Source organism: Microplitis mediator, chromosome 8 (assembly GCF_029852145.1).
Source record: "Microplitis mediator isolate UGA2020A chromosome 8, iyMicMedi2.1, whole genome shotgun sequence".
Lineage (NCBI taxonomy): Eukaryota > Metazoa > Arthropoda > Insecta > Hymenoptera > Braconidae > Microplitis > Microplitis mediator.
Window position 1 is genome coordinate 9263857 of NC_079976.1, and position 17786 is coordinate 9281642.

At 27.0% G+C, this 17786-nt stretch overlaps 3 protein-coding genes across 4 annotated transcripts; 1 reads left to right on the plus strand and 2 right to left on the minus strand.

The window, feature by feature from the left end:
• Positions 1 to 1134: 1134 nt before the first annotated feature.
• Positions 1135 to 7316, minus strand: LOC130672927 (uncharacterized). 2 transcript variants are annotated; one of them, XM_057477738.1, is made up of 6 exons: positions 5866 to 7316; positions 5634 to 5742; positions 3448 to 3780; positions 3019 to 3251; positions 2684 to 2947; positions 1135 to 2593 (listed from the first exon to the last, which is right to left on the minus strand). In XM_057477738.1, exons 1-6 carry the CDS (start codon positions 6261 to 6263, stop codon positions 2377 to 2379), a joined length of 1554 nt encoding a protein of 517 aa, XP_057333721.1. In that variant the 5' UTR covers positions 6264 to 7316; the 3' UTR covers positions 1135 to 2376. The 2 variants fall into 2 exon arrangements, with proteins under 2 accessions (XP_057333721.1, XP_057333720.1); XM_057477737.1 differs by having other exon boundaries at positions 1135 to 2947.
• Positions 7317 to 9816: 2500 nt separating this feature from the next.
• On the plus strand, positions 9817 to 12780 carry LOC130672931 (GDP-mannose 4,6 dehydratase). The gene is made up of 7 exons (XM_057477743.1): positions 9817 to 10251; positions 10377 to 10619; positions 11300 to 11495; positions 11833 to 12065; positions 12140 to 12355; positions 12458 to 12526; positions 12601 to 12780. The coding sequence occupies exons 1-7, from the start codon at positions 10198 to 10200 to the stop codon at positions 12661 to 12663; spliced, it is 1074 nt and encodes a 357-aa protein (XP_057333726.1). The 5' UTR covers positions 9817 to 10197; the 3' UTR covers positions 12664 to 12780.
• A 2006-nt stretch (positions 12781 to 14786) lies between these two features.
• Positions 14787 to 17625, minus strand: LOC130673204 (E3 ubiquitin-protein ligase TRAIP-like). The gene is made up of 4 exons (XM_057478157.1): positions 17325 to 17625; positions 16872 to 17228; positions 16481 to 16799; positions 14787 to 15358 (listed from the first exon to the last, which is right to left on the minus strand). Exons 1-4 carry the CDS (start codon positions 17435 to 17437, stop codon positions 15269 to 15271), a joined length of 879 nt encoding a protein of 292 aa, XP_057334140.1. The 5' UTR covers positions 17438 to 17625; the 3' UTR covers positions 14787 to 15268.
• Positions 17626 to 17786: the final 161 nt, after the last annotated feature.

Below are 17786 nucleotides of genomic sequence, written 5' to 3' on the forward strand. Positions count from 1 at the left end.
TTTAAAAAAACTATAAGTGCAATTTTTTTTTATAATTTATCGTTTTGAAAAAAATCCAAAAATTATTAGACGTCGATTAACTTCAGTATCATAAAAATATGAGTGCGAATGTCGCAGACATGAGACAATTTATAAATTTACTAAAATAATGAAATTTAAAAAAATGCGCGTACGAATCATGCATTTTCCTAAATACGCATTTTTTAATTTTTACTCTACTTACATTTTATTCATTTATTAAAAAATTTTAAAAATTGTCAATTATCAGCTATGCGTGTGACTGTAGCAAACGTCAGACAAATTTAAAATTATTAATAAATAGAGTAAAAATTAATAAAATTAAATTTAAAAAGAAGAATGTGTATTTAAAAAAATTTGAAATTAATAAGTGCATTTTTAATAAATATTATTTTTTAAATTATTTACTCTATTTATTTATAATTTTAAATTTGTATAATGTCTGCTATAACCACACTCATAAAATATGCACATATAGAAAATTAAAAAATCTATGATACTGAAAGTATCAGACATCAGACAATTTTGTAATTTTTATAAATAAGTTACCTATAAGTAAAATACAATTTTTATAATATCCACAAAGATTTTTTTGAAGTTTTTTATATGAAATTTTTAAACTTTTTTTCTACAAGTTTTTTAGTTGTTTATATAAGAAAATCAAATGTTTTTATTGTCTGCTACTTTCAGTATCATAAAAATCTATAGGTGCAATTTTTTTAAATATTTTTTTTTCTAAAATTTATTGTTTTGAAAATCAAAAAATTATTAGACGTCGGCTAACTTCAATATCATTAAATTATTTGTAATGAAAAAAATTCTTAGGGCCAGTTTTTTAAACCGCGTTTATTTTTATCCGGGTTTTAATTAATATTGCTAGTATATCTTTATTATTATATATTATTAATATATTATTAGTATATATATATATATATATATATATATATATATATATATATATAATATAGCTAGTATATATTATTAATATATAGATATACCAGCAATGATAATTAAACCCGGATTAAAAATAAACCTGGTTTGTAGAACTGGCCCTTAAAGGGAATTTACAACTATATCTAGTAAGTAAAAAAAAATTTAAAAAACATATTCACAGTATTTTTTAAATGTCAGGAACACGTGACTGTTTTATTTATTACTTTAATAATTAATAATGTTTGTATGGAATGTTATCAATACTTCATTTCTAATAGATCTCTCGGAGATATTACAATAACACTTATTATGTATAATAATATAACAATAACATCGTTAATAATTATATTTTATTAAAACAATATCGACTCATCAATTTTCTTTTGATCGTAATAACTAAAAAAAAAAAAAATGAGTGTCAATATATATATATGTAAAAAAAAGTTGCTCTGGGATGATCCTCTAACTGAGGATGGCAGAGGTGAGTATTGAACGTTCCATTGAATTCCATTTTACAATTCCAACATCTGACGGATGTTAATTTTAAAGTTTAATTGCTAAAAATAGTAAATCATTATTATTATTATTTTATGTTTAAATTATTTTGTGCTAATTGTTTTTTTTTTTGGCACCCTGTACTTATTTATTTATTTTTTCTTAATACGATTAGTTTGGAATGATTTTTTTTTTATAGTAAATATTATACATAAATTAATATCAATTCTTAGCTGCGCATTTAATTGTTCATAGAGCAAATAATTTATCAATTAATTGTTGATGTAAAAAAATGAATAAAAATGGTTTTATTTAGTTTAAAAAAATGTCGATTAATTTAAAATTAAAAGTCTACGAAAATTTAATTTAATAATAGATTTTTTTTTAATTTCAGCACCGTTTCTAAATGTTGTACAATATATGTAGATAATTTTATTATTGTGTTGTTTGATATCCCGTGATATCAGTATATAATATAATATTGTAAAGTTTGAACGATATCAAATTTTAATTAAGTACTCAATTATTACACTAGCTATAATAAACAGTCTTTAAATATTTCGAAATACTAAGTTTCGATAATTATTTAACAAACGTAATATATTATTTACTAGTAAAAGTACACGGCAAAATATTAAAACAAGCTAAAACCATTTAATAAGTTTAATTTTTTTTTCAACGACCTCACAGATAAAAAAAAAGTCCCACGCTTTGGCAGTTTATTTAATCTTGAGCTCAAAGACCTTGAATAATAGGTGGGAATTCTATAAGAATTGCTCATTAAGCAGTCTCTAAAATTGCTAGTAAATTTTTTACACGAACGATAAAATTTTATAGAATAAAAAAAAAAGTGTGTAATAAAGAATATATTAATAAGAAGATATGAAAGTTACTAATTAATGAATTAATAAATTAATTATATTCCTTTATTTATGATGTTGAGTGGTCGTTGATAATTTTAGCTTTGGATTTACGTCCAAGAAGTTTACGGAATGATGAAGTCCATTTGGAGCGAGTGAAAGCGTTGCCAGGCCTTTGACCCATCAACCCATCATGCTCGCTGTTGGATGATTCACTGATTTTACGGCTGCTTCCATCAACCTCGTATGATCTCCGTGATCTGCGATCGCCAACCTCTGATGAAAAACTGCACGAAGAAAAATCACCTTCGATTGGCGTACTCGTCGGGGTGATTAGTGTTGTTACAGGTGGCGTCATTGCATGATTGATAACATACCCAGAGTCTGAGGAAAATGCCCGAGAAGCTGGTGGTACACCTGAGTTGGTGGAAGACATTGAAATCTCGGCCAGATGAGCATCACCAAACTCCTCATCCTCAGAGCTGCTGGATGCATCGTCTATATAGCTGATAGGACGCTCTGATGGTGAACTGGTCCTTAACTCAGGCACATTGGAATGTGATGATGATGATAATTGACCCGGGCGAAACCATGTCCGTAGATCTTGGAGAGGCGTCTGAAGACACTTGAATAGTTTCCCACTGTAATGAGTAATAAATTAAATAATCAATAGATAATAGATTTCAGATTAATAAAATGAAAAATTATTTACTCATTACGGTAGTCATCGACCTCAGCAAAGGTACGTTTGGCATAGAGACATATGGAACACCTTCTTCTTCGTTTACAAGCCGTAGCATGTAAAGCAGCAGCCCTTAAATGCCGAGCTGCATGTCTTAAAGTCACAGCTTCACGAGTTAATACAGCAATTCCTTCTTCTCTTCTACGTCTTTCTTCGCCTAATTCCACTTGCTCTACTCGTAATTTTTCTTTTAATACAATATTCTGAAAAAAACATCATTACTATCATTATATATTATTAATAGATTAATTCATAATATATGTAGAATTGGAAAGTATATTTAAAACTTTTTGTTCTACTAACATTTTAAACTTTCAAACATTTCATATAAATTTATGACAATTATTTTATCGACTTAAGGAACAAGAGAGATAGATGAAAGTTATAGACAATCCTTACCTCTCGTTCTAATGCATCGCGTTCAGCCCGAATGACTGTTGCTTGTCTGACGATGTCTTGCCTCGCTTGTTCGAGGTTTCTTCTCGTTATTTCGTTCTGCGTTACTTCCAACTGTAACTGTCTTAGTGCTGTAGTTTGCTCACGTTCTAAACGTTCCCGCGCAGCAATGCAAGAGTCACGTTCTGCCTTAAGTCTTTCAATCTCATCGTCCAATCGTAAACTTCGTTCTAAATGTAAAAACAATTCTTCCTCTTTTTCTCGCACCTGAGACTCACGATTTTCCAATCGTTTTTCTAAATCTTGACATGCTTCTTCCAGTCTATCTTTTTCAGCCTAATAATAACACAAATTTAATTAAGTAAACAATGAAATACATTTTTTAAGCATATGTATATATTTAATTTATATATATTAAACTTTCTATAATAAATTAATAGAGAAATTAGAGGTTGAATTTTTATTTTCATGCACCTAAGACTTCCTCAAGGAACATCAACGAACCGTAACGTGTTTTAGGGAGTGGTTTACGTGCTATTCTCACGCATATACTCAAATCATTCAAGCATTCATGGTCCTGCACAAATGAGATAATGATCCCTGAAGTAAAGAGAATTAAACATGGCAACCACAGTTTTTTGAAACTGAAATTTCCTGACGTTTCCAGGTATTCCAGTCAAATAATTGAAAAATTCCCTGGCCGTATGTAGTAATATTAAATCATTGAAAGTATTTATTTAATTCAAAATAAAATGGTATAAGTCAGTTCAATAAATAATCAATCATTGTCGTTAAATGAAATTTTATTTTATTATTTGTCAATATTCATAGGCTTTTTTAATTTATTAAATGAATAATTTTTTCATTTTTTATTTTAAATCTATGATTTTATATAACTTACTCTATAATAAAATATAAATAAATGGTTCATTTTCACCAGAATAAATTTCATAAATAAGAACGTTTTATAGAATATTAATCAAGTGCGCGAGTAATAAATATAGTGAAACTTATTAGTTCAATGCTTAGGTATACTTTTAATGTTTTTGGTTTCTTAACTTGTCAACATGCATGTTAATAATTTGAAGATCCTGACGATTGGTTTCTACTAAGACTTTTTTTTTCTAACAGCCTTTTTAATTGTAACTGCTCCATTTTTTCGCTATCGGAATCAATTTCTACTAATTTTTTTTCAAAATGGTATTGCAATCGCATTCGCGCCATTTTTTGAACAGTTTACAAAAAAAAAAAATTTCGGATTTTTTCAGTCAAAAAAAAAGAAAGTAAAAATATTTCCAGCTTTGTGACGAAACCCCCTGACTTTTCCCTGATGAAAAATCAGGGAAAAATCAAATTTCACTGGAAAACAATATAATTATAATTCCCTGACATTTCCAGGTTTTTCAGAAATGTAGCCACCATAATAAAAGAAGTCAATTATAGTTTTCCTGGTTCTTCTGAGGAGGAAAATAGACTAATAACGATATGTAATACTCGTGGGCGACACTCGAGCTCAAGTATCAAGAGGTCTGGTACTGTTTTAACGGCACTGCCTCAACGAGCACTTGGGCCCGGTGTAGTTGTTAGTGGTGAGGTCACCCGCTCTCACGGTCCGGTGAACGGCAAATGCGAAAGCCGTGGTTTCCTCCTACCTGAGTCTTTTATAATTCTCTTTTTCTTATATATTTATATATATAAGTGTAATAGTTTCCATACATCATATGACTTGCTTTTTATATTTTCATTAACACCGGGAAACTGCACGACAATTATCACAATATTAAATTTAATATAACTGCTTTATTTATATATAAACATAAATATTATATAGATGTGTATGTATAAAAAATCATAGGAAGGGAGAGAGGAAGTCAGTCACGCCAAGGCAATGTAATATATTGTTCCGGCCATTATAAATGTGTGGGTAAATGTATAAAATACGTTCACAAATAGCAGGAAGAAAGCGATTCACATTTCAGACAATTCCATAGCAATATACCTACAATTAGGTATGGGTACGAGCGTTAGCAGATAAATGTTCAGGTATAAATAAGCCCGGAATTTAAACTGCAGTGGTATAAATTTTAATTTCCTCGAAAGGTCAAAGACTATTTCTAATTCTTCTAATCCCTAGCAAAGAACTTTTTGTGTTTACTTTAAGTATCTAAATGCGAAATTTACTTTCTTACCTTAACTTCGTGGTAGCGTTCCTCAAGATAATATACAACGCCTCGTGATTCTTCATATTTTTCAGCTAAAGCAACATATTTATCGTAATGACGTTTGAACAGCACAAATCTGCAATGCAAAATTAAATGATGACGCTCAAGGATAAAAATAAATGGTTTATAAATAAAAGTTACTTCATTGTTAATAAAAAAAACTAGTTGTATACGAATAAATAAATAAATAAATATTCACCTGTACAAGTCATTCTCGGTGACAATATCTCGAATAGAATCTTCAGGATCAACTCGATCAGCACCAAATGTCGGTGGTGGTGATGCAGCAGATCTTCTTCCATAAGAATACATCGCATCCTGAAGAAGGCTGGAGGATGAAGAAGCATCTCTTAATGCACTGGATGCAACTAAATCATCTTCAGAAGCACACGTTTGTTCATGAAAATAAGGACTTGGAGAACGAGTCGGAGCGCCAGGCCCAGCAACTCCTAAAATATCTTCACTTCTTGAATGTCGCATTTCCGAATTTCGACAAATACCTGGATTTTTTTTTCGGAAAACGACGTTTCCGTTAGGTGGTGAATTATTTCCACTGTGAAAGCCACTTCCGGCAATACCAATCAATAGATCTGTCATTGTTATTTAATGTGAGAAATTTTACTACAATTATTAATTTAATTTCTCACAAACTTTTTTACTCTTTCACTTTAATGTTTAGTTTCTAGTTCCATTGTGAAACACAGGTATAAAATTATATTGTCTACGTAAAACTCCGTTAATACTCATAGTAATACATGAACATCATTTTATTTAATAATCCACAATAATAAATTAACATTATCATGACACTCTTATCTCATATTTATATAAATCTATATATATCATTATCGAGACATTACAATCCACAAAAAAAAGACAAGATTACTGCTTGCAAATATCTATAAATAAATGTCTTTTTATTGTAATTTTTCAATTCCTTTTTTAATTCGCTATGTATTTATTGACTTGTCTTGTGACACTACTCGTGCGCTCTTCGCGCCTTCTATTCAGCCGGGAAAAGAAACGAATAGGTCAAAAAATAATCTTTCCACATAAATCATACGTAATCTCGGAGAAATAAAATAATTATTCCTACTTAGGGTAATGATTTTATAACATGAAAATGATACTTTATATCAAATAACATCTAGTGTACAATTATTATTATTATATATACTTATATCTTGCAATATAATCTTCGTAGGAATATTCGACACAGTTGAGTGCTTTCAATCAATTCCCACTGCACTTGTATATAATAGGAGTATTATTTTATTACAGATGCATCACCCAAAACATCAATTAAAAAATTTAAATTATCAATTATTTTAGACAAGTCAAATTGTGATTGTTATTATTTAAAATTTATAAATGTTAATTTTTAAAATATTTATACGAATTATACACTATGTACAGAGGAGAAGCACAATCAAATCACTGATGCGCGCCGGCTGGAATAATCACGAATAATGGTATGACCCAGTGTGACCGTTGCCGTTACTGTACTGTGTATATGTACATTATATATATATATGTTTTTTTATATACATTCTATTCTGTTGGATGGTGCACTGACACTGAGAAAAAGAGAATTATGAGGGAATGGAAGGGCATCCCCAGCAATATTTTCAGGTATACTTGGTCTTGGGTATACTCTCCGAATTCTGAAACTAACAACTGCCATCTGGAGGTGAATCTCTACTTGACCAATAATATAACAGAAATGAGTAAGATAAGATAAATAATTAGCCAACAGGTAGAGTGCTGTCATCTTTTTTTTTAAATTTTTTAGGTAATTCGTAATTTGCATTAGCATTGAAGTTTCGTAATAAGAATGTGTTTTTTTTTATTCAATATCTCATGTTATTTTTTTATAATACTGAAAGTAGCAGACATTAAAAAAATTCATTACTTTTAAATAAAAAAATGAAATACTTACAGGAAAAACTTGAGAAAATTGCACACCAAAAACTTTTAAAAATCTTTTCGTGCATGTTTTCAAAATAGTGTCGTACTTACAAGTATATAACTTGCTTATAAAAATTAAATAATTATCTGATGTCTGCTTCTTTCAGTGTCATATTTTTTTTAAGGATAATTTTTTACAAAACTATATGAATATGCAAAAAAAACTTACATACTCTTAGGAACAGTTTTTAAAAATTTTGATGAACAGAAATTTCAAATTTGTTTGAAATTTAAAATTTCTATATATTGAACAAAAATCAACGTTTCATTGATTGTTTGTGAATAACATTTATGACACTGAAAGTAGAAGAAATTAATTTTTTTCAAATAAACAAGTAAAATACTTATCATTTGTGCATGTTATGAAATTTTATTTTACCTACGAGTAATTTGTTTATAAAAATTAAAAAATTTTCTGATATGTCTGCTAGTTTTAGTATCATAAAGATTTCTATAAAATTCATAACTTAATCACGATTTATATTTTATTTTATTGAATAAGTTTAAATTTAAGATTTATATTTTATTTTATTGAATAAGTTTAAATTTTTATTTTTTAAATTCTTCATTCGATGATTACATCAAATTTAACAGGGTTATCAAATAATTCTATTTATATCATGTTGTGATAACTAAATTTAAAGTTTCAACGACAAACACAAGTAATAAAACAAAACAAAAAATTTAATATCAAATTAATATTAAATGCATTTTAAATTAATGGAAAATGAAAAAAAAAAGAAATCAATGTTTTTGATAATTATTTTTAAAAATGTTGTATATTTATTGCTAATTAATGAAAAAAATTTACCTTTTTCAAATTTTTTGAACTCATTTACTTTAAAAATAACTCAGCTATGTTACCGTTCCGGTATTGGGACAAGGCATTTTCAGCGTTCCAGATCTTTCAGGTGTCGTAGAAAAAGTTTTCTTATATATATTAAATTCAACCAAAATTAATTAATTTGTTTATTCTTGAATAGGTAAATATCAATTTTATATGATGTAATAAATTTTTTTTTTGTATCTATTTAAATATTTCTAAAACGATAAAAATCAGTCTATACTCTTCGTCGTTCCGATATTGGGACATATTCCTTATTATTTTAAATACTAGAACAAAGTATTTTTTTTTCTTTTCCATACTTAAATTCTATTGAGAACTAATTTTTTGTATTAAATTCATTCTTTATTCCGAAGTAGCACACTTGACTTTTTGACATCTATAAGATACCAGTTTTTAGACTGTTTTTTTTTTGACATATCGATAAGGCACCAAAGTGTTGACAAGACGATCAGAAATTTGTCATCGAAAAAATATCTGCTTAAAAGACTTGGCACAATTGACGACAAAAGTAAATTACAAATAGTGATCAAATAAGTCATCTACACGATTTTTAAATTGAAATGTCTTTTTTAAGATAGAAAAAATAACACAAATTTTCAATGGCTCCTAAGACCAACATCCGTATGTCTATACAGAAAAATTTGACTGAGCCAAAAAAAATTTGTCTTGTACGTTTAAAAGACATCTTCATGGCATCTTAAAGTTGTCTTTGTGCTACTTGGGTTTATAAACTTGTACATATATTCAAAATTATCTCCGGGTTTGTTGAAGTCTTTTGGAGCGTCTAGTGTGACACTCACTGTAAAATTCATTTAAATTTTCCCGCTGTACTTTGAACAACGTTTACATGGCGGATTTATTTATTTTATTGTTTACGTTATTTCGGCTACTTGCAGCCTGTCCAGTCTTTCTATAGTACAGTTTATATTTTACATATTTTACGTGTGTCATATCGGTCATATCTGCCTAAATCACATTCTTATGTGTAGAGTGCAATTCTGTTAATGTGTGAGAAGTAAGATTCATTGTATTATTGCGTTAAATACATACTTATATGTATATATACTAGTTTTTTTCTATAAACGATAAAACTTATTGAGAAATATTTTAAATATGGTATTTAATAATCATATACAAATTTCATAATTTAATTTTTTTGCTGGTTAAGCCGAAATTAAAGTTCACTTTTATTTAAAAACAAAGTTTCGTATATATTATAAATGTTGTTGTTAAAAAATATCATGATACTCAAGTTAGCCGACGTCTAATAATTTTTGCATTTTTTTAGAAACGATTTATCATTAAAAAAAAAAATATTTTGAAAAATTGCACCTATAGATTTTTTAATATTTATTTTACATGTGCATATTTTTAGTTTTTTTTTTGTAATTGATCTGTCACAAAAAAACTCTCAACTGTTATTTATCTTCTAACTTCAGAATCATAAAAATATCAGAAGTAACCGACGTTTATTATGCGATAGTACAGTAAATAAAATACTGATAAGAAAAAATATTAAGCATTTATTTTTTTTGTTTAAAACATAAACATATATATAGAGGTTAGATATATATATGTATACACGTGGCTACGAAATTTAAATTATTTAGTCACGTACTGAAATACTATTAGTATTAGTAGGAATTTAAAAATCAATATTGGAACGATTCACAACTAATTCTTCTAATATTCGATAAACATTTGATACTGACAACAATGGCAACCAGCGAAAAACGTCTTGTTGCATTGATAACCGGAATAACTGGTCAAGTAAGTAAATAAAATAATCAAATTTAAACAATCAATTATTTATTTATTTATTAATCAATTTATTCAATTAGTTAAGAACCAAAACTATTACAATAAAAATCTATTGCATGATAAAATGATTGTAGGATGGATCTTATCTGGCAGAATTCTTACTAGAAAAAGGGTATAAAGTTCATGGTATTATACGAAGATCTAGTACATTTAATACTACCAGAATTCAGCATCTTTACGCTGATCCTAAAAGTCACAAACAGGAAAACATGAAACTACATTGGGGTGACATGACGGACTCAAGCAGTTTGATAAAAGTTATTGCTGCAGTGCAGCCGACAGAAATTTATAATCTTGCTGCTCAAAGTCATGTAAAGGTTTGTATTGCTGTCTTTTTATTTATCTGAGAATATTTGTTTTTTTATTCTTGTTACTGATTATCAAGGAATTTAATTTGTTAACAAATCACAGTTTTATTGGATAAAAATTATTTTCTTGTTATTATTTAATGTTCGTTTTTAATTTTTGTACAACGTTTCGTCGGTTTCCCGACTCTATCAAATACTAGAAAAACAAAATAAAATAAATTAATATACATTTTTAACAAATCTAATTAACTTAAATAGTAAAAATTAATTGTTAGATTAAATTATACTAATTGAAATTACATAAATAATTAATAAATCATGAATTACCTCAATTACTAAACATTAATTGTCAAGAATATTGAATAAATAATTAAGACAGTAATATGATTTATATAGTCTTTCCTCAGACGTAAACATTATTATCATTACAACTGACTAATTAAAAAAAAAAAAAAAAAAAAAAAAAAAATTCAATTTTACAATTAAAATTCTTTGTAATAAATAATAAATTAATATTAAAAACTTTTCTTCAAGATAATGGTAAACAGCTGACTTAGTTATCATATACACACATAGCATAGTGCTTGATTAAAAACAAACATTAAATAATAACAAGAAAATAATTTTTATCCAATAAAACTGTGATTTGTTATTTATTTAATTTATTATTTTTCCTTTTTCCTGAAAAGGTGAGCTTTGAGTTAAGTGAATATACTGGTGAAGTTGATGCTATTGGAACTGTTAGATTATTAGATGCAATAAGGACATGTGGACTTGAAAAAACAGTTAAATTTTACCAAGCATCAACGTCTGAACTTTATGGTGGTAGAGATTTCTCAGCACCACAAAATGAAACGACACCTTTTTATCCACGCTCTCCATATGGTATGTTAAGATATAATATCTTTTAAAAACTCAAATTGTTGATAAATGTTTTAACGAAAAAAATTAACTATTAAAAAAATAGCAGGTTCATTTTTAAAAAGTTTTTTCCATTGAAGTATTTCTAATTTCTTGTTACAAAATATTACCAGTTTCTATAGAGTTTAAAAATTTTATAATAGAGTAGAAGTAACATGAATTTAAATTCAATTACGGAATGGTATAGAATTTCAAATAATTTTCAACTAAAATTGTGCACGATTCTATTAATATATATTTTGTATATATAGAATATTCACGGTGATTAATTTACGTGCTGACTATATATTTAAATTTGCAGCTTGTGCCAAAATTTATAGTTATTGGATTGTTATAAATTACCGAGAAGCGTATGGTCTTTATGCGTGCAACGGTATTTTGTTTAATCATGAAAGCCCGAGAAGAGGAGAAAATTTTGTCACAAGAAAAATTACCAGGAGTATCGCTAAAATTCATCTAGGACTGCAAGATGAATTGGAGTTGGGAAATCTAAATGCTAAAAGAGATTGGGGTCATGCCAAAGATTATGTTAAAGTAATTATAAAAAGCTTATTTTATTTATATAATTATGAAAATAAAAAAAATAATTGTTTTTATAATAAATTAAGGCGATGTGGATGATGCTGCAACAAGAAATACCTGAAGATTATGTAATAGCAACTGGTGAAAGTCATAGTGTACGAGAATTCGTGGAAACAGCCTTCCAGTATGTTAATGTTAATATTATTTGGGAAGGCGAAGGGGTTGATGAAGTTGGTCGGGATAAAGACAGCGGAAAAGTATTAGTCCGAGTAAATCCTCGATACTTTCGTCCAACAGAAGTGGTAAATATATTAATTAATTTTCTAACTATTACTTTATTACACAAATATTATTTATTTTTTGTAATTGTTATTTATTGAACTGTGTTAATACTTTTCTTAAAGGTAATGCTGCTTGGAGATGCTACAAAAGCAAAGACGAAACTAGGATGGGAACCTTCAGTTTCTTTCAAAGTAAGTTTTTAAATTAATCAAAATTAAATAACTAAAAAATTTTTATTAACTCACCTAATATATTTTTTATAAAGGAACTTGTTCAAGATATGATGGACGCTGATTTGGCTTTGATGAAAAAAGATCCAACAGCGTGATTGACAGTATTTTACAGCATTTGACGCATTCCTTTTTGAACAAAACCAATAAGTTATTATATTGTTTTGATTGACAAATATTTATTTACAACCTTTAAATGACTAATTTTATAACTGTTTATTTGTTAATAAAAATTGTAAAAATAGTTTATCTTTTCTGTATTATTATAAATATTCCTTGAAAATGTTTTTTACGCTTAAAAAAACTTCGAGTTTCAGTAATTAAAACACCTCAACTAAAGTGTTTAGTTAAGATGTTTAAATGAACGTTTAACATTGCATGTCAATAACCATTTATTTATTGTAACATAATAATTAACATAATTTTTTAAATAATATATTGACTTGAACGGTATTTTTTAAACAATTTAAAAGTAATATAAAAATAAAACATCGTTCAGTTATTTTTATTCAAGCTTTTTTCTTAAACAAAAACTCTAAATGCCAAATAAAGCTTTAGGCTCGATGCATTACTTTATAATCTAGCAATCTACGTTTTTATTTATGGAAGAGAAAAACGTAAATAAAGTTTCTATTTACTACCTTACTAGAATTCTTAAAGAAATTTTACGTAAATCTGTATCTTCAGTCTTTAGCAAGTCTGCATCATCAGTCTCGGACAAGTCTAAGGCAAGATATTTCTGTAAGATACGTTGAGTAAATTTGTTGAGATGCATTACCTCAGACTTGCTGCGGAATTTCTTAAGATACCTGGACACGGCCATCCTTGCTTCGTTATTACGTGAGCTTTCTATTCAGCATTAGTCTAGTAAATTCAATGGCGCTCACTAAATATTCGATATAATTTTAGCGAGTTAAAATATTATTAATTTGTAGCACTTTAAATTTAAATGAGGATCACTGGGTCAGCTGTAGGTACTGTGTGTTGAGTTTAGAGTGATTCGGAGAAAAAGAAACCCGATATCTTAAGCAATTCTGCAGCAACTCTGAGCTAACATTGATATATAGTAGACATATTGGTTAAGAATTTCTGCAGACTGTTTCTACAGATTTCCGTAAGTCTTTAAGAAGAATCTTAAGCAAGACTTGATGAAATCTTTGGCAAGTATACTTATGAAATCCATCTTCTTCAAGTCTTGTTTAAATCTACCGTAAGAAATTTGCTGAAGGACATTCGTCTAGTAACTCGCTTAAGACAATACTACTAGGATATGTAAGTGCATCAAATATAGTACTGTTTCTCTACTCGAGTGCGAAAGAGAAAAAAGTAATTCTTCTTAATTACGTACGGAATTGATGTAAAAAAATGGCTTTTATTCCTACAAGTTTTTTTTTAATTTTCTACAACAAAAGTTCTCAAATTTTGATGCAATTTTTTTTATCTGGTAATAACTTTATGTATCTAAACTAGGCAGTTGTTACAACTTAAAGTGATTTTGAAATTGTTTTTGGTATTCAAATTCGATAAAGTTAAATAGCAAAAACTCTTTCTACTATACGTTGATTGATTAATAAATTATCTAGATTGTAATTGACTCATGCAATTTTATGTTGTTTCTTTTTTAAATTAAAAAACTTTCACTTGTAAGTGTAATTATTTAAAATAAATCAATGGTGATCGGTGTTAAATCTTTGAAGGTGTACATTTAGTGCCAATGCTCATTATAACATCCTTTTCTTTGTTTTATCAATTAATAAAACAGCGCCTGAATTACGTCAGTATCACAGTAAAGTAATATTTAAAAAAAGACAATGAATTAGTGAATCATAATAATTAGTAATAATTTGCAATGAAATCGTAGAAGACAGTCATAAAAAACTAATTCATAAATAATAAAATAAGTTATTTTTTTTATTAATGAAAAATTTCTTTTGAACATGATTGAATCTTATACTATAGATCTTTACTAATTACTTATAAAAAAAGAAATTTAAAGTAATATACATCTTCACAATTCAAATAATTATTTCTATAACTTAAAAACCATAGTTGGTAATTTATGATTTCTAAGAGTAGAGATACAATATATATACTATTTATATCACTTTTATCACATTGTTATATTTATTATCTATATTTGAGTTCGTTAGCTTAAAATACATTTAATTATTCGAACTAGTTTGTTTTTTTTTTTATTTATTTATGTAACGGAAAATTTGTAATCGATGATGAAATAATTAAAAAACTTTAACGAAAATAATTAAAAAAAAAAAATAATATTCTAAATTTTCAAGTGAGCTACTAAACTGTATTTAGATAAACTATTATTTTGTTCATTGAAATTTATCGATATAAAATCCAATATACACTTATTTTCTATACCCACTTATATGAAAATAGAAAATTTTCCACATAATAATTTACTTTCCATTTTATAATTTCATTTGACATAAGTACTGTAAATTCTATTATTAGTTAAATATTTTTTCTTTCCTCCAATGCATATATATATTAAATAAAATTCAATAATAAACTATTATTAATTGGTCATGATTCTAAGTCATTAAAAAAAATGTTTAAGTATTAGCTACATTTATGACCTTTATCATTTATCCTTCTAATATTTATAATAAAAAAATATATTAGCTTACAAAATTTTCAAAATTTAAAGATGGATATAATAGATATATAAAACCTTGAAATTTATGGTTGGTTACTACGTAGGGTCCTTTTAGTACGTTCTGGAACACGATTACTTCTCATTCTTGTTTCCTTGACTGGAGTAATTAAATCCTGAAAATATTTTTGTTTTCTTAAAATTTTTTGCATTTAAATATTATTCATAACTATTAGCTTATTTTTCGTTATCATCAGGGGATCTCTTCGGTATCATCAAATAGCTGACAAATAGCTAATTGATACATACAAATTTTATATCTATAAACTCTTATTATGTAATTAAAAATTGCTTTTTAATGATAGAAATTGAATTTTTATTTTTGTAAAGAAAAAAAAATGTATTCCTATGTTACTTTGTGATATTTACTTTACAATTACACAGAAAAAAAGGATCTTTTGATGTACCTGAAGAACGGAACGTTTTTCCCGCAACGGAAATGAAAAATTTATGTAATTTGACAGCTTAAGGGGTAGTTAGGAGTGGCCTGCAATTTTCAGCTGACATACTAGTGCGTATATGAGACATTTCAAAAATTTAGATCCAGTAGATTTTTTACTTTTCGTTTTGTTTTTTATTTTCGTTTCACTAAAAATGTTCCGATCTTCAGGTACACATCTTTTGGACAAAAAATTTTTACTAGCCTTGAGAAATTTTTCGCATTATGAATTAAAAACGAAAAATTTCTTACACCAAAAAAAATTTTTCTAGTCTTAAGAAAGTTTTTGTTTTCATTTTACAATGCAAAATTTTTCTTGCGCCAAAAAATATTTTTTCCTGTGTAATGTTTAAAATTTTTTTGTTGAAAGTTGAATAATCGAAATTATTGTTTGATTTTAAAAAATCAGCTTTCTTAGAAATACGAGTTTCAATGCCTAGTTAATCAGCAAAAAGCCAATTTATCAGATCAACGCGATTTAGAGAAACGTATAGGAAATTTCAACTCGCGTGTCTAATAGTTTATCGGAATCGAAGGCGATAATTTTTTGTGATTCTATTAAAAATAAAAATTTTTCTAATTGAAGTTTTACATAGTATTCATAAAACATAACTTTTTTAAAATAAAATCACGCAAAATGTTTTCTCGTATTCATTTCTAACTTCGCCCATCCCCTTAAGTAATTACAGTTCATTCAATAATTGAAATTGTTACTTGTTTAATACTTTTGATATTAAAAATTCTAAACAGTATTATTATATTTATAAATATTAAAAAATTACAAGTATTTGAAATTTACCACAATTGCTCCGTCGTTCTTTGACTTAAGTTTTTTTGTTATTCCTGTATTTCCTTTAACGGTAGATGTTGAGCGATACGATGGTAATTTTTGATTGGTCTCTGGCAGTTTATTTTCTTTATTATTTGTATTTAAACGTCGTTTTAATTGGACTCTTGTTCCATCAGAGTTTGCACTAGATGATGTATCGTATGCTGACTTTGTACTTGATGGTTTTTGTGAAACTTTTCTGTTTGAAAGCTGGATTTGCAAAAGATTATGTTTTGTTTCCCACAAAAGAACTTGTCCCGTAAGCTGACAAATTTTTGCTTCGGATTTCCTAAATAAAAGAAAAAAAAAAAATTGATTGGTAGTTAAATTAAAAAGAAAGAAGAAAAAAATATAATTTTACTGTTGTAATTTTTCCAATTTGTCGAGTTGCTTTGTGTACTTTTGTCGAATATCATGTTCAGATTTTTTATAATAATCTTGAGATGCTTGTAGTTTTTTAAGAGCGTTTCGATAGTTAAATTTTTCCCATTTTAAAGCATCAATTTTTTTTTCATCATTCTCAATACTTTTAAGTAAACTCGATATATATTTTTCTTTTTCTTGTTTAAATTTATGTATTTCTTGTTTGAGTTCATCTAGTCTTTGTTGGAGTTTTTCCATTTCTTCACAGTGTGATTCATCATCGGAAAAATTAAAATACATTGAATATGTTCTCGATGAAGAAACTGGTTCACGACATTGAGGACATGTTTTAGATCTAAAAATCATGAATTTATTAAATAAAATTAATTAATTTATATTATTAAAACTTTGTTCAAACAATTACATGATATTTTAAAGTACTTTTTCTAACCTCTTTAACCAATTATGGAGGCAATGATAATGAAAAACGTGTCCACATTTTGTTCCCTTTATTTCATCAGATGATTGAAAACGTAGGAGACAGATTGCACATAGAATATCCATGATCTTAACTAAATTATTGAAGACTGAGATAATTTTAATTTAAATACTATTAAGTTATCACACAACTAAATAAAATTAATAAGTAAGAAGTAATAAAGTAACACAGTATGAAGCACATTTGTCAAGATTGCATATGTATCGTTTCTGTTGCCGCCAAAATTACTAATCAGTTTCATTACTTAAAAAATTCAAATTTTTCATTATTATGAATTAAATGCTATCGATTTTTGAATTGAAAAAAAAAAACTAATATTTGAATAATTTATTATTAATGTTATGGATCAATGAACAGAACTAAATTTTTTTCAAGTTTTTGCTTTAATTAAAAATTTATACTTTGACTGTCAAA

Coding starts and splice junctions, on each gene's coding strand:
- LOC130672927 (XM_057477737.1), bottom strand. CDS start 6,263: ATGACAGATCTATTGATTGGTATTGCCGGAAGTGGCTTTCACAGTGGA. Junction 5,743..5,865: donor ACCGAGAATGACTTGTACAG/GTGAATATTTAT, acceptor TTTGCATTGCAG/ATTTGTGCTGTTCAAACGTC. Junction 2,948..3,018: donor GTCGATGACTACCGTAATGA/GTAAATAATTTT, acceptor TACTCATTACAG/TGGGAAACTATTCAAGTGTC.
- LOC130672931 (XM_057477743.1), top strand. CDS start 10,198: ATGGCAACCAGCGAAAAACGTCTTGTTGCATTGATAACCGGAATAACT. Junction 10,252..10,376: donor TAACCGGAATAACTGGTCAA/GTAAGTAAATAA, acceptor AAATGATTGTAG/GATGGATCTTATCTGGCAGA. Junction 12,527..12,600: donor AACCTTCAGTTTCTTTCAAA/GTAAGTTTTTAA, acceptor TTTTTTATAAAG/GAACTTGTTCAAGATATGAT.
- LOC130673204 (XM_057478157.1), bottom strand. CDS start 17,437: ATGGATATTCTATGTGCAATCTGTCTCCTACGTTTTCAATCATCTGAT. Junction 17,229..17,324: donor CTCCATAATTGGTTAAAGAG/GTTAGAAAAAGT, acceptor CATGATTTTTAG/ATCTAAAACATGTCCTCAAT. Junction 15,359..16,480: donor AGAACGACGGAGCAATTGTG/GTAAATTTCAAA, acceptor AAATATTTTCAG/GATTTAATTACTCCAGTCAA.